The 16,458-nt window shown below is 41.8% G+C and overlaps 2 protein-coding genes and 1 non-coding gene across 3 annotated transcripts; 1 reads left to right on the plus strand and 2 right to left on the minus strand.

Annotated features, from left to right (window-relative positions):
* The first annotated feature begins 778 nt into the window (after window positions 1–778).
* Window positions 779–4,345, plus strand: tmem179ba (transmembrane protein 179Ba). Its single transcript, XM_085351004.1, has 5 exons — window positions 779–892; window positions 1,641–1,837; window positions 2,440–2,577; window positions 3,179–3,257; window positions 3,490–4,345. The coding sequence occupies exons 1-5, from the start codon at window positions 794–796 to the stop codon at window positions 3,670–3,672; spliced, it is 696 nt and encodes a 231-aa protein (XP_085207130.1). The 5' UTR covers window positions 779–793; the 3' UTR covers window positions 3,673–4,345.
* trnas-gcu (transfer RNA serine (anticodon GCU)) lies at window positions 3,865–3,946 on the minus strand. The gene has a single exon. It is a non-coding gene; the product is annotated as a tRNA-Ser (tRNA).
* A 4,860-nt stretch (window positions 4,346–9,205) lies between the features above and the next one.
* On the minus strand, window positions 9,206–14,252 carry brms1 (BRMS1 transcriptional repressor and anoikis regulator). Its single transcript, XM_085351005.1, has 10 exons — window positions 14,191–14,252; window positions 12,345–12,579; window positions 12,133–12,223; window positions 11,900–12,027; window positions 10,818–10,897; window positions 10,612–10,708; window positions 10,392–10,481; window positions 9,601–9,665; window positions 9,432–9,471; window positions 9,206–9,350 (listed from the first exon to the last, which is right to left on the minus strand). Exons 2-10 carry the CDS (start codon window positions 12,565–12,567, stop codon window positions 9,343–9,345), a joined length of 822 nt encoding a protein of 273 aa, XP_085207131.1. The 5' UTR covers window positions 12,568–12,579; window positions 14,191–14,252; the 3' UTR covers window positions 9,206–9,342.
* Window positions 14,253–16,458: the final 2,206 nt, after the last annotated feature.

Below are 16,458 nucleotides of genomic sequence, written 5' to 3' on the forward strand. Positions count from 1 at the left end.
TTTGCTTCCGTATAATAAAAATAATTATTGCATAAATATAGGCGTTAACATGAGTGAATTAACACATATATCTAGCTGTAGACTTTCAGTTTATCTTTCTGGGTCATCAGATGAAACCAACTGATTGAGCGAAGAGAAACGATCTAGGGCCTGTATGACAAGCAGTGTCCACGTGTGACAAGTAAGCTGTTTTTCACGCATTCACGCGCTGCGGTGAAACTCCGAGGAAGCTTCTATTGCTGCTCGAACTAATATCGAGAAGAGAGTTTGGACGTACGATTTTCACTTTGGACTGTTTGACTGCGGGTGAAGGTAATAAAAAAGATACAATATCACCGGAAATCAAACTGTTTGACCTCCAGAATATAACCCAGCTGAAGAACACACGGGTAAGTTAAGTCAGGCTTAAAACATTTTAAATCATGTTTTTGAGACGTGTGGCAAGGTCGTGACAAATATATGAGACATTTCTTTATTTCTTGATTCATTTTTTCCACAATGTTCTAGGAGTCTGCGGTTAAATACGAGTACAGTCTATTTAAACAAACAACTGACACGTGTTAATCTTAATGGAAAACATTTTCATGTATTTTTTATTGATTAACCCGGACACGTTTACTACTTAGCCTTGCCATGTTTTTAATCAACTCACTGTCTTCTTAATATTTGCGAATCGTGGTTGCTGGAGGCTTGGTATTTTATTGTGAAGGAACTAACCGGAAGTTGTTTGCCTTTTTATTGCTACCTTCACGGCAGCTCTTTTCTCTGCAGACGCGGACTAAGCTGCTGCTGGATGATGGCGTTAGCGGGGCTACTGTTGCTGGAGTGGGGTCTCTACATCAGCTGTTTTGTCTGCGGGATTGTTACCGCAGCGTCTGTCACCATCGTCCAGGTGACTTTTCTAAGTTTTACTAACCTGCTCCATATATTACATGTTGTACGCGTCCTCTTCCGGGTGGACTTACTTTGTAGTGCGTTTGTCTATCCCAGAAAGTTTAGCAAAAAAGAAACAAACTTCTTATTTTATTTTTTGAAGAAAAATCCTTTAAACATAATTCAGCATACAGTGTTACAGATTTATATTTTCAAGCTACTATAATTGTTTTCGTACAGCTGCGCAGTTTTCTGGGTGTTACACGGTAATTAAAAGCAGCGCGAGGGATTAAAAAACTGACACGCGCTTCCACTTTCAGTCCAGTTCTGCCCACTCTGTCATTGCCTTCGGCATTTCAACTCTAATTTCTCCATATTTTTTAATGTTTTTGGACTCTAGACATCGGAGAAGTTACTTCTCGAAAAATGTACCACAAACTTTTAGCGAAGTGTCACACGAGCATTGTTGTGTGTCAACAACTGTTCGTTGTGTTAGCTTAACAGACGCTCGGAAATGCGTGATATGCACGTGAAATTGTGAACGTGCGTGTGCGCGCGCAGGTTTTTAACTGTACCTCGATGCTTTGCTCATCATGTGACCCAGACGCCTATCGTGCCCAATTTGGCTCCCTGCTGCTCATTTATAGACGTCAGATGCAACCGTTGATGCGCTTATTGTAGCATCCTGCAAAGCGCTTGAAACGGTGAAGCGGAACTCAAGCTTTTTAGTGACCCCCTCCCAACCTCTGTCTCTCTTTTTTACTCAGGGTAATTTCGGAGGTCACTGTATGCTGTACGGAGCGGTCAGCTATAATGCCACGTCCAAGCTCATCGGAGTCCAGTCGTCCACATCCTCCTCTTTGTGTTACTTTGTGTCGGCCATATCAATCATGGTGGCAGTGGTGTGTTTCTCTCTGTCTGTGTACTGGGTGTACACTTTCTGCAGCGAAGGGGAACTCAAAAGGTGACCACATGCTGTGTGTGTGTTTTTCACGACAAAGTACAGAGTTGCAGTGTTTGTGTGGGTTTAAAAACAATTTTAATCGTCAGTGTTTTCCTTCAAATATTGCATAAATGCTGGCCTGCTCTGTCATTGTGTCGTTCTTTTGAGCTTGATTTGCCAGCTGCAAGAAAGGATATTTTAAGCATCTCGTAGACAGAATTTAACAGATGTCTGCGTGCACTTTTAGGCTGATTTCTTTAGTTTAAACTGATTGATTACCCAGGAAAATAAGTGTGCATGTAAACATTGTTCTCTGTAGCCAACATAAGCAAAAGAAGCTACAAATACACTTAGAAAAAGTTGAATTTTTGTCAGAGGTTTAAACTGGCATCATTTAAGTAGCTCCTGAAGCTGAACTTAAAGTTGTAGCGATGTAGCACAGAATAAGCTGCAGAGCTGATACAGAGAAGCAGAAATGCATGTGCCATACCACGGCATGGCGACACAATCACACATTAGCTTGCATTTTGTAGTTTGACATCCTTCTTCTGTTTTGCCTCACTTTAAAGAGCACAGTGCTGTTCTCCCGCTCTTATCTGCTTGTTTTTTCTCCTCCTTCACAGGGAGAATGTGTGGATGAACGTGATTATTGCCGTCTCCGGCGTTTTCCTGTTCTTCCTGCTCGTCACGGGCTGCATGTTGAAGATCGGGCGCGACACGCTCTGCTCGTCTGTCACGAAAAACGTCCCCAACACTACCAGGTGACACCTGCACTCATCCACACCTGGCACAGGACCAAACGCTTTCGTCAACACTCGCATATGAAAATGAAAATAACATTTGAAAGCTAGGGAGCGTCACTTTGTGTGTTTTCTGTTTTTTTCCCCCTTTTTCTCCTTTCCAAAGCTTCACTTTACCCACCCGCCCACGTTCTCTTAGAGCTCTATATGAAGCCATATGAAGGTAGATTTAGTTATAACCATCTAGTTATTTTACTCTTGGCCTTTGTCTGTCTTTCAGGATGCCCTTTTTCCTTTTAAAAATGTCATCAGCACACAGTTTTTCATCCTTGGCTACACTGTAATCCTCTGAAAGGGCGAGCACTTAAAAGAGAAGCAAAGACGTGCATGGTGTTGTTAGTTTTTAATTGCTTGTTTTGAGCTCCACTTACTTTGATGTCATGTAACTGCAGCTTTCCACTGCTTCCTCTGACAAAACTGCCTGCAGTTTTTCTATTTGTTCATAGAATCAGTGACCAATAATCAAGACTAAATTCATATAAGACAAATCCAAAATGAATTAAATCATAACCCCGGATTTCTTTTAAACTGTCTAATGCTCAATGTTTTTCTGTGTGCAAAGTTGTGAAAAAGCCCAGTCTGAAAAATGGGCCAGCCCACTTGATGGAGAGAGGTTCTACAGCAGTCTACATAAAGCCGAGGTCGGTACTTCATTCACTTATTTTATGCTTTTGGCTGGAGTCACATGGTCCACACATACTAGCTCCTGTAATGCTTAACATAAAGAAGCATTATTATTATGAACTGGAGTCCTGCAACACTACAAAAACCCACGAATAAAGAGATGTAGTCAAAGTTAGCATAGCATATGTGTTCAGATTTAGGTAAAAGAGCCTCCAGTACATCTTGCGTGTCATGTTGTTTCCTTCTCAGACGGCAGTGTGGATCAACTTCTTCTTCTGGCTCATCATCGGGGTTTTGGTGATCATCCAGAGGCGTCGGGGCTCAGCGTCCAAGCTGATTGGAGCCGCACCAACTGGAAGCCTTTTCGGGGAGACGGGTGTGACGCCCGAAGAGACTGAGCCGTTTTTCAACCGTCCTGGAAGGCCCCAGTGAGAACGGGTGTGAGCGAGGGGGTTATAAAAGCACATAAGACCAAATAGTGGGAGCGGGTGTGGAAAAAGGTTAAATGAAGTGTTTTAAGGATTTCAGTGAACAACATTTTGAGAATGCACGTGGAAGGTTTTGCAGATATTAGATTTTGGGTTTAACAGTATGTATAAAGCACCACAAAACCAAAACTCCGCTCGACGAGGATGGGATTTGAACCCATGCGTGCAGAGCACAATGGATTAGCAGTCCATCGCCTTAACCACTCGGCCACCTCGTCACCTGAATGCACAAGCATGCAGAGCCTGTCTGTCTGTGTCAGGACACACTGGAAACACTGAAGCGCTGTCAGGCGCTGGTACTGAATTTACCCATTTCCCACATCTCACCCGCCGCGTCACATCTACGTCTGTGGACTCCACAGAAACTTATCTGTTTTTTATTCAGAGCGAGCTTGTGTTGGGTTTGTTTACACAGCCAACGAACGGGAGGGTGTTTATCACAAGGTTTGATTTTATAATTTAACTGTGCTCAGATGTACTTTTGACGAGTAAGACTAAGAATTTTCTACATAAAACACTTTTTTCTTTTTACTGATTTCACAAAACCGGAATCTGCCATAGACTTTTTTTAACACATTTTATTTTTGTTGACTGTAAAATCCTAAAACACTGCATTGTCTTCAAGTTTAAGGTGTCAACACGTGGCTTTAAAGATCGCTTAGTATTGATCTGTGTGGTGATTATGTCATTAGAAACTAAAAAGAAATAAAAAGAAAAACAGGAAGACGTTTCACTGTTTGTTTGTTTTTTGATTGTTGTGTGACACTGACTTTTACAACCTTTAACCAAAGAAGCGTCTGAGGCTGTTCTGCTGAAATCTGCTGCTGGGTTCATCCACACTGATTCAGTATGCTTCTTTTTGATGAATTATTTTGATTTGACTTGAAACATTTGTTGGTGACCACAGGTAGTTAGCTTACAGTGCCACCGTCTGATGAAACACGCTGCAGCTGAACACTGGAAATAACGTTTAGACGTTAAAAAATTGAAATTCTAACCTTTTCTAAGCTCGGGCCTGACGTTCAGTGAGGTGTGCTTCTTACATCTGACTGTGTGTTTGCAATGCTGCGCTTTATTTGTGACATTTCTGGACATGCTCATGTTTGTCGTGGGGAACAGGCATATGGAAACGTTGAATAATGTCTCCCTCTAGTGGCTAATAATAAAGATTCACTTGCACCAAGTCATGTGGCTTTATTGTCAACCGTGTGCAGTGGTACAGTACACAGTGAAGCGAGACAGCGCTCCTCCAAGATCATGGTGCTACATGTCACAGAAAATCAACACAAGACTACATAAAGTGCAAGTGCGCAAAAACTGCAAAAAAACAAAGTGCAACACCAGACAGAGCGATGCAGACGCAACAGTGCAATAGAAAAGTGCAACAATGGCAGTGCAAAAGACTGAGCATTGTGCAAAAGGTAGCTTAATGGATGAAAGTGTGTGTGTGTCAGTCCAGGAACTGAGTGTTCAGGAGTTTGACGGCTTGGGGGAAACAAACTTTCACAGTCTGGCCCGGATGCTCCAGTATCTCTTGGCAGCAGGGTGAAGAGTGTGTGTGAGGGGTGTGTGGGGTCCTCTACGACGCTGGTGGCTTTCCAGATGCAGCCGGTGTGGTCGGTGTCTGTGATGGAGGGAAGAGAGGCTCCAATGATCTCGCCTGTTCTCACTATCAGGGATATGTTTATAGTGTTTTTGTGTTTCTGTGTACAACCTACAGCCTGGTTGTTGCTACCCGCAGATTCATAAGCCGGCTGTCAGATTTTAAAAGTCTGCAAAACAATTTCCAAGATTTCTAGCTAGCGGCTCTGTAAAGCAGCGGTCCAGTGAAAAGTCTCGGCTGTGTTCGATCAGTGTCAAAACAAAACAGGGCAGTCATCCAGAAGAGACCTGAAACATACATTTAAGACCACTGTGGGGAATATTTATTGTCTGAAAAAGCTAGTTTTATACAAACCTTAAAAAAGTGCATTATTCTATCAATACTGCTCAAACTAATCATTCCTGGTGACTTGCAACAGCCGACTAAAGCATAACTTGAACTGATATTCCAGGCTGAGCGTCTAAATGAGCTACTTTCCCCTTCCCTGATCAAAATAGACCCAATGAGCTGCTCTTACAACACGTCACCCTGAACTATCTAATCTCTGGATTGCCTGACCTTACTTGAGCCTGAGGTAACAGCTAATCCTCACTGAAGAGAGGAGGAAGACACTGGAGAGACGGCCACAGGTCAGAAACTGAAGGACGTGAAGAGCGTACTGGCATTTCAAAGGGGAAAAAGAATCACCAGTGGTCCTGTTAAACGAGTTTCTACAGCCACTTCCACCATCTGCACCTATAGCAGGGTCTGCTGGAGGTTTCTTTAAAGTATCTGTAATTGACAGCAAAAAAAGAGCGAAGGATAGAGCACCCTGGAGGACGGCGAGCCCTGCCTGCAACCTGAGTCTCAGAAGAAAACCACAAGGGTCGAGATAAAGCTGATTTTGGAGTCTGTGGTAAGACATCGTCACATGTTGCTTTGCTGTTACTCTTTGGCTGCTAATTAGAAAAAACAACCTGTGATTTTAGAAATCAGTGTTTTTGTAAAGAGCAAAACAGTGGCACGAGTTTTGGAGATGGGTAAGGATAAAAGAGAAACATAGAGAGGAGCAGTGGACACTGCAGGCTAAGCCATGATAAGCCTCTTTAAGCTACTTCACTTTCCACAGATCAAATGTTCTGTTTTAAACCTGTTGATCTGTGCTGGACTTTTAACAGCCAGCTATTGATTCACTTTATCTGTGTTTTTGGCAGGAAAGCTCCAGCCCCCTGCCAAATCAGACGGCACAAAATCTGTAAAACAGAGCTGAGTCCTTAAATCTCAGATTTAAATAGGAGCGAGCCCTTCAACCGCCAGCTTTACCGTCACTCAGATCCATTCAGGTTTGACCCCTGACCTCCATCCATCCCTCTATCCCCGCTCAGGACATGTCTCGCGACCAGTGCGATTCGGTGGCGGTGAGCGTGGAGTCCCTCCTCACTGACGCCAAGAGGATGCAGATGCAGTGCCGTGAACGCAGCGAGCAGCTCTCCGTCGCCGCCGCGCAGCTGAGGACGGAGTCGGCCGCCCTGAGGGAGCAGTGCGAGGCCACCCAGCTCGACATGGCTCTAATCCGCCGGCAGCTGGAAGAGCTGAAAGACACCAAGGCTGCCTTTGAAGCAAGGGAGAGGCAGGCGCGTAAACTCAGCAAGCAGCTGTGAGAAAAACGAGGGAAGGTGGAAGATGCTGAAGTCATGAACTGTGATGCAACATCCCATTTAAAGTAACCGATCAGCAGCTTAGATAAAGGAAGGAAGGTCTGACAAAAGAAAGAAGGAGAGAGATAAAAGGATCAGCAAGACAATGAAGGGAAAAATGAAGGAATGAGATGGAACTTGAATCCATCTCCCACAAACCCGAGAGTATAACTTCAAGCAGACCCATGTTTATGACAGCTACCCTTAAAAATGTAATCCAGAGGACAAAGAAAGATTTTAACCTGGAGTTTAGTGAAAGAGGGGGAAAGCACTTTGTCATTATCTACAGCTCTGTCTTTACCTTGTAAACACATAATTGAACTTCACTCCTCTCACATCAAATAAATGATTCCCACACACACTGGTCTCCACATGTCTCCTTTAGAGCGTTTTTTCAGCTTCATGCAAACTCTTTGATCTACTAACCTGCATATAAATGTGCAGGTTAGGTTAATTAGACTGAGAGTGAAGACAAAGAACGGCACACCTTCAGCAAAGATCATTTGAAATGGTCCTATTTCAGTGGGCAGAGGTGAATATGAAGCCCGGCACCAGTTGTACTTCACATCAGTACACTGTGACACCCTCGATCTAGAGACTGCGATCAGGCAAAGGGACACGAGTAGGAACAACGTATGGACGAGCATGTTAGTTCGATTTCGTAGAAAGTTTATGTAACATTATTTTGTCTGTATTGAATCGACAGAAAACTGAGGAAAGATAAATTTTCTTTATAGGTGAAATGTTTTTGACATAGTTTTAAAGATCTGTACACAGACCAGGATGTGAATATTTGACTCCTCAGATTCTTCTTTGTTGGTAGATGTTTCGTTTTATAACAGGGTTTTGGGTATTTGTTTCAAATGTGGACATATTTACCTGGTCAGCCTGGGTTCCTGCCACCTCTCTCATGCTTTAGCTCACTATCACCTTACTGACTTCTCAAAGCGATGCACATTTACATGTGCCAGCTATTTATGATTTGAACTTATGATTTTCTTGTGTATTCGCTTTAAAATTCACTAGTTGAGTTGAGGTGCTTCAGGTCGGGTCATAGACCCAGGACACCCCGGAGAGATGTCTCAGCTGACCCGGAGGCAGAGAGGGAGCTCTGGGCTTTTTTGCTTAGGCTGCTGCCCCCAACCACACCATCATGAGCTTTCTCACTGTCACCACCTTTTATTTCCTCTGGTGCCCTAAAGATCAGCTGAAACTAATCTGAAGATTATTTTTAGTTGCACTTCTTGTAATTACAGATCAAAAGATCCTTTATTTCCAGAGAGACTGAACCCAGAACACGCAGGAGCAAGTAGCGGTCTGAGAGGCCGCCGTTGGTCTTTGAGTGCGTTTTGTGGCTAGTTAACCTTCTGTCTCCCTCCACAGGAGCTGCCATTTCAGTGACCTGTAGCTGACTCTCCACTGTTCCTGCTGCTTCTCCTCCAAACCCCCCCAAAAACAAACTGAGGACATTTTAAAGCTGCATTAATCCAACCTCATGCACACTGGGCTGCCCAGCATTCATTCACATAAATTGCTCACCTGTGGTGATGCTCAGCAGAAACATTCAAACATGTTGATTTTCCACCTGCATAAGAACCAGTTTATTTATTTATTTCACAATCAGTCACGATCCTGATCAGATTTTTAAAAATAAAGATAAATTCTGCCATCTGCTGGATGTTTTTAAGTTTGCTTAGCCACCTTTTCCTTGGTGTAAAGATGTGCCGGTGGTCAGGATGGCTGAAAACATGGTTCAGCCTGTGTATTCGGTCCTGCTCATGAACTCTTAGAATTTGTTAATTGGTGTAATTAACACGTGATGATAGTGAGTTTCATGTCATTTGATCAGATACGCGTGTTTTCTGCACAGTCGCTGGGTGTCCAGTGTGAACATTGCTTATCAGAAGCTTCTTTTCCTTCCTCTCCCACCAGCTTCCAGGCAGTCAGCAACTTTTGTGCAAGACAACACACAACTGCAACAACACAATATGATCAAACATATCCAAGACAGCCGAGTATGTCTCAGTGATTCTGACTCACACCGACAGACACACAAAAAAAGGACAGACAAAAAGGTTGTGTGCTAAAAGATTAGATTTTCAATCAGCATTATAAATCATTCTATAAATACATGGTTGTCATATCGTTAAGAACGTCTTTTAAATAGCAATAGATAACAAACAAGCAGTAGGGTGGTAGGCAGGTGGGATCAAAAGCGCAGAAAAACAACTCAACAGTCTGCTGGGCTTCAACGAGACAAAACCTGAACTGGAAATAGCTGGGAACGTGAGTGTGTGTTAAGTTTGGTGTCGCTGTTGCACAGATCCGCCTTTCATCACCGCTCTGAAAGACAAAACAGGATCGTTTAGAGACCAAACCTTTTCAGTTTGCTGCGTTAATAAAAGACGATTGGAGCAGACTTACTTTCAACTTTCTTTTTTAGTGGCGACAGAGCTGCTTTCGCCTGAAAAACAGAGACGCTGTTTACACGATCGGACGCAGGCTGGTGTACACACCCTGAAGCTGCATCTTTATCGACTGACAGCTGAAGAATCTGGGAAGTCAAAGGGAACTTTTACAAGTGATTTCTGACCTTCTTGATAGCAGTCCAGTCTTCAAGGATGTCGATGTCTCTCAGCATGTAGACGATGAAAGGCCCTGTGAGACAGAGGCAGTCATATTGAGAGACTGAGACTGAAAACTAAACAGAAACAAGAAAACACACTCTGGAAACTAATTGAATCTAAGCTTAATTTAAAAACAATATATAAAATGATATATAACCAATAATAATAACTATGATTCTGCCTTTTGATCGTAGTTGTTGTGTTCTTGCCTTCTGTAGGATTTCCAATGGAAATATCTGACAAAAATGGCTTGCAAGTAAATGACCTTTTCATCAAGCTATAGCACAGACCACTGCTCTGCGACGATATGTTTTAATTGTGTAATAAAGGGTTAACTTCCAATTTACACACCATATAAAAATGTCTGCACTTTGGCGGAAACAGGAAGTACAACCCAAAGAACCCCGTCCCCACAGTGAAGCATGGTGGTGGAAGTATTATGCTGTGGGGATGCTTCTGTGTCTGGAACTGGGAATCTCATCAAAGTGGAAGCAAAACCTCAAGCAGTCCGCAGCAAAACTGAGTCTTTGCTTTGGCTTCCAGCACAACAACAAACAGATAATAATAAAGTAATAATAGTTCTCGTGAAATTTCTATGTGAAAAGTAAATCTGGGTAAAAACTAGCTATGGAAAACTGTTAAAAAAATATATATATCGCTCTGTTTAGCAGCACTTAAACAATAAGACGGGAGCTCATCTCCTCATCTGTATATGTACACATCAGCGCTGGTGAGGCTCCTCACACGTGGTGCTTACCTGAAACCAAAGCTACTTTCTTTTTCTTCTCAGATCGACCCAGCAGGTTCTTTCTTTTGCACTTCTTGCCCCTCAGCTCATCGCTCCACTCTGGACAGACAGAATCCACCATATACAACTCCACTAAAATGAATTGTTTTGAACACTTTCACTCAGTACTTCAGTTTTATAACCTTTGCGTACTTTATGTGTACGTAACAGCTTTGCGATTGACACGTACCTGAGGTGAGGTCTATATTCTGCCTGTCCTCCTCCAGCCTCCTTATCTTTTCCAGTAGCTCGCCCTTCATGGCGTCAAACAGCAGCGTTCGCTCACTCTGTAAAACACGTGTAGATACAAACAAGCGCGTTAGTTCTCTTTTAGTTGAGAATATTAAGTCTCCAGTAGGAAAGCAGAATGCGGTTGAGAGTGCACGTGCGCGCTACCTCCAGGTGCTGCCTCGCTCCTTGCACTTCACATTCATGCTTGTGTTTGATGACCTGCAGACACAGCTCCCTGTACACTCCTGCACAAAGAGACAGCCAAAGGTGTCTGAGGAGGTCATACTGGCATTATGTGCACTGCTACTCCATTACTGTTTGGTTAAACACACATTAGCAATGCTCTATAAGTGCGTGCTGCATTTGGAGGGTCCAAAACAATCTAAATATTTAATAGGACCCTGAACCAGAAATGCATTCTGGGTAAACAACTACCTTGAGGCATCACACTTTTTCCTTATTGATTTAAAGGTACGGTCAGTTGTTGTTTTTTTAGGTTATTTAATAGGAAAAATTAATTACTCATAAATATACACTGATTTGTGTGAAATTAAGTCTTCCAACAAATTGATGCTGGAACTGATCCAAAACTTAAAATGATGAAAATCCACTAAAAATCCACAGGAACGAGCTTTGTGTCATTCATGGCTTCAGACTCAAGAATAATGTCTGTTTTTTCATCTGAGCAGGTGTCGCCTTCACCAAAAAAGTGAGAACACAAAGGAAGTCAGGACTCACAAACACATGAAAACTAGCATAAACACTCTTGATTATTCCCGATGTTGGTGCAATTCCTTATTATCAGCAGATTAGACATTAGACACTAACATCATGCCATCTAAGGTTAGGCTCGAGTCTGCTATAAAAATCACACATCACACTGTATGAAAGTTTATTCGCCAAGTGTCCGAGTCCACAAATGTTAGCTCTACTTAGGGCTGGGCCGTATCACTACTGCTAGCCTCGCGGAGTGATACGTACTGTGCTTCAACATAATATTACCGTGTTGTGTGTGTGTGTGTGTGTGTTTTAACCTCTTTTCAAGTTTTGTGGATATTATACATGGTTATGCTGAGGATATGTCGGCCAATTTCCACAATTATATCGTCAGTTATATCGTTAGGTAAACAGCATCCTGACAGCCTACACTCACTACAGACAAATGGCAGCCAAGGTTGTTTGCACTACAGTGGTATTGGACTTGATTAGGATTTTATTTATTTATTTTTCTATTTATTTTTCTGTACCAGCCACTTGTGTCCGTATCTGCATGCTGTTCTGTAGTGCAGCCAGCGGTTCTCTGTATTCGCCGGCCTTTCCCGTCAGCACCTCGTCCAGCTTGACTTTCACCTGGTTTAGCCGTTCCCGAAACAACCTGCAATCACACGGTGAAATCAGCCTCAACAACAGGCGGCTCAGGCATCGAAAAAAGAGAAGGATAAAGTGTTGAATCCCTTTTTCCCCCTGCTTCAAAAATTACTTCTCTTTCAGCTCCTGGAATTGTTTCTCCAGATCCATCATCTCATCCAGACATTCTCCTCTTCTCCTCTCGCAGTCTTCATCATCCATCTCTACATAGGACAAAGAGAAAAAAGAAAAGGTGGCGTCGATTACATTGCGTCTCTCTTTTTATATAAGCAGTATAAACGTTAGTGGAGCATTTTGAGTTTTTTTTTTTTTTTTTTTTTTTACCTGAGCTCTCTTCTTCCTCTTCCTCCTCTTCCTCCTCGTCACTATCTTCCAAGTCGGTCTCCCTCTCCTCCGTACTTTCCTCCATGGTCTCCTCGGCTCCTCCCCCTCTTGTTCCTTCATTCTCTCTGGGTTCTTCCACCTCTCCGTTGGCCTCGGGGAGCTGCGACTCACCCTCTGCCTCCATCTCCTCCTCCGGCTCCTTCACAGGGGGTTGGGCGGGCATGGAAGCCGGAAACTATGTTCGGCATTAATAAAAATATCACATAAAACTAAAGACTGTTTGTGTTAAAGCATTCAGGTGCAATGCAGTTTGGCATCAGAGCAGTTTAACTTGAGCCCAGAGCCCATAGATGCAACGATTTATTTAAAAAAATGTGCAAAAATCGAATTTATACAATTCTAACAAGCTTGAAAGTAAATATTTAGTATGACCACATTTATTCCTCAACACAGCCAATTCTATCCAGATATGTTTGTACTGCATTAGCAGAAGAGGTGGGCAATATGGCCTCAACAATATAGCACAGTATTGTCACATAATAAAATGAAAGAATACATTCAGCCTGCGATGTTGTACGTTGGGCCAAAGTTTTTAACCTGTTGCTTAAAACCCTTCTCTGCCACATGTAGCTGCATCTGTAATTTCCATCCACAGTTTGCTCTTCCTGTCATGTGGAGTGCGACCAGCGAGTGCTCCAGCTGCGCTCGGTGGAGTCATTTGCTTACATTTGGGTCACACACCACCAGCTGCTAGTATCTCCTCCTTTGTAGCCTGGGTGTACTCGATGATGTGTTTTTGCCTCAAGTGATGAAACAAGTCTGTTATTTCTACATTTAGCTGGAACAGTTTTCTTGCATATTGTGCTTTGTTGGAGGTCTTTTAGCTACATTTTTTAAAATTGGGATAATGTTGAAAATCTGAAGCTACTTTTTGTGTTCGCATTTCCACTGTGCTTTATAGACAGCTGCATACTCGGTGTTGTACCTCTCTCGAAGATAAAGGCAGTTTGAGCCAAAACAAAATTCAAATTTGCCTGCTTCCTGTTATGTGTAGACACACCACTGGTTCATCAACTGAGTTAGGTTAATTTTCTTGAATAATTCATAGGTCAGTGTTAAGCGGCATAACAAACAAACATTCAGGTAGATGGGGGCAGCTGTGGCTCAGGTGGCAGAGCGGGTTGTCTACCAATTGGAAAGTCGCTAGAGAAAAGTACTGTATGAATGTGTGTGTGTGATTGGATGAATGAGACTTGCAGTAGAAAATTAATTGAGCTGAAAGCCACTATAAATACCAGCTCGTTTACAAGTACTGCAATTTAACCCAGAAAATTATGCTTCATGTAAGCTAAGTCTTACTTGTTGGGTGCATATATAATTTTTCTAAAAAAGTTGTATAAATAAGTAAATAATAATAATGAAAATAGTAATAATGATATATTACCAAAGTGTCTGTTAAACTTTATTTCATTGACATCCGTGTTTGAATTATTCTTGACTTACGCTACACACAACTCCAAAGGGCACATCCTAAATATAGACTTTATAAAGAATCACACTTCAAAAACATATTTTTGTCCAGAAAATATGGTGGACAATTCAATTATGTTATAAATTATATGTAAAAAGCTGCATAAGCACACAATTAATGTCCCAACAACATTAAACTCAAAAATATAAAACACTGACTGGGATGTTTACAACAACGAATACATCTGAAAATAACATAAATTGTCAGGGGTCAGATTTCATATTTTACAGTCTGTAAAAAATAAAACAAGGCAAAACATTGTGCTGTTAAAACTAAGACCTGCCCGTGGATTAATAACAGTGAAATTTTGCTTACTCAGTAGACGGAGTGGAATAAGGTTTAACAGCAGACTGAGGACGTGGGACCCCCGAGCTACTGTATGGCCTCCATAACCTGCAAGTGAACTGCAAAAAACACAACACAACACCGGAAATGACATGACCGGCCTCACAGACATACAGGCAACAACAAGCTAAAATAACGCAGTCTTGCTTATCCCTCATAAAACAGACCTTCAGAAAAAAGTTTATAACTGAAATATCACTTTAAAGTTGCTCCACAATTTGGCTTCAACAATTAATGGGGGTCTTATTTGTTACCTTACCGGAAGTCCCATCTCAATCGGTCTAACTTTATCTTTTAGCTTCCGGGATGTCAAAGTAAAACCGTGTACGTTATAACAGCTACGGCGGTGCATAGAGTAAAATAAAATGCCCAAATTAGCCTGAAACCTATTGTATTGAACGCGAAATTAATTGTAATTCCCCTCAAAATAACAGAGACGCCTTTGTTGCATTTTCTTTTAAAATTAGCGGGAACTACACCACGGACAAGTCAAGTGCAACACTAGCTAACAATTGAAACCCCGCAGCGACGGAATGACTGCCTGTTCATCACATTGTCCGAATACTCATCTTATTTAATGGCCAAGTGTTTTCTCTTAGAGTGTGTGCCGGTTCGTAGAAGAAAAACAACCATCAAACTCAGTGAAGCATCGCCGGAGGGGCTTCCATACTGACCCTACCTTCCTACAGCGTACGGATTAACAAATAACGTTATCCGTCCACAGATGTAGGCGATGCTGTTTGTAAACAAATAACCCTTCTTTCCATAAATGTGACAGTCAAGAGAAAAGCTCGCTCACCGCGTCCTGTTGTTCCGCTGCGAAAAGTTCAAGTATGATTTACTGTATTTCCATTTTAAAAAGTACTTCCTCTTCGTCCCAGTCTTCTTTAGTTCCACACTTTGCCGGACTCTGAAGCCCGGAAGTTCAGCCAATGAGCGCGGAGACCGAGCACTAAACTGTCCAATAGCAGCGATCAACCCGAAGGTCTCTTGTCCAATCAGAAATACGCAACCAGATCCAGTAAGCCAATTATAATCCAGTTTGTCTTCCTTATTATTCACAAAATGAAGAAATGTTTATCTTTGGGCGAGAAAGATGGCTTATAACCCACTGCGAGTGCGTATAATAGTGAGAAACACATTGTCTCGGTGATATAAGGTGTTTTGGTACAACTTCATGAAGATAGATGTAATTATTTAAAGAGGACACTTAAGGAAGACAAACATATTTCTTCATGAATACTATAGAATTCAGCATACCCGTTGTTTGCAACAAGGATTTGGAGCTGTTTGACCTAAGACTTTGCTTTAATATAATATAATATAATATAATATAATATAATATAATATAATATAATATAATATAAAAACCTAATGCTACAACTGGAGAAAATTGCTTTTTAAAATATAAAACAAAATAAAAAATAATCAAAATTTTACATATATGATTCTAAAAATGCGGTTTATAATTGAACTTATTTTCATTCACGAGGCGCAAATCTGATAATACAATTTAAAGTCCGAGATCTAAGACAAATATTTAATTATAAAATACTTATAGACATGTAGCTTAGCATAGTGTGTACAGGGCGCAGTACTGTACGATCCATTTGTTATTCTTTTTCAATTGCTCTTCCACTGCCAGCACTGTGCAGCTGCTCTGGCACCCCTATACTTAATTATGGTAGTGTGGTCAAATAGGCTGGGTTTGCATTTGTAAGACGCTGTAATTCAGGGGTGTGATGGTGTAATTAAACCCCATACATAGGAGAAGGATCCCAATTTCTTCCCCAAAGTTCTCCTTTTTTTGCTGGTGGGGTAATGTTGGAGCCGTGAACTAAACGTCTGTCCTAACGTCCTTGCAATGTTTAAAACATCAAATCATTTATCCTGTTCTGTTCATTGCTCTCGTTGTTCCCTGAACCTTTGGTGAAAAGTTATGAATGGCATGATGCACTCGTTCACTTAACTTATATTAACCATCCTCCAAGTATGATGGTATTCCTGCAGGTATCCCCAGACATCCTCACCTTCTCAGCAGGTGGACGATGTAGCTGTTATACCAAGTGACCACAAGATGGCATCAAAGTGAGGCAGAAGGGCTCTAGAAGAAGGATTAACAAACAGTACCAAGTACTATAATAAAATACCACACAGAGAAAAATGTCCATTTTACATGTTTTTATTAAAGTTGCATAAAAGTGTAACAAAATTGGACAAAAACAAGACCTGTTGTTG

This window comes from Diplotaxodon limnothrissa, linkage group LG3, assembly GCF_057381915.1.
Source record: "Diplotaxodon limnothrissa isolate DT_005_m linkage group LG3, D_limnothrissa_male_GT1.1, whole genome shotgun sequence".
NCBI lineage: Eukaryota > Metazoa > Chordata > Actinopteri > Cichliformes > Cichlidae > Diplotaxodon > Diplotaxodon limnothrissa.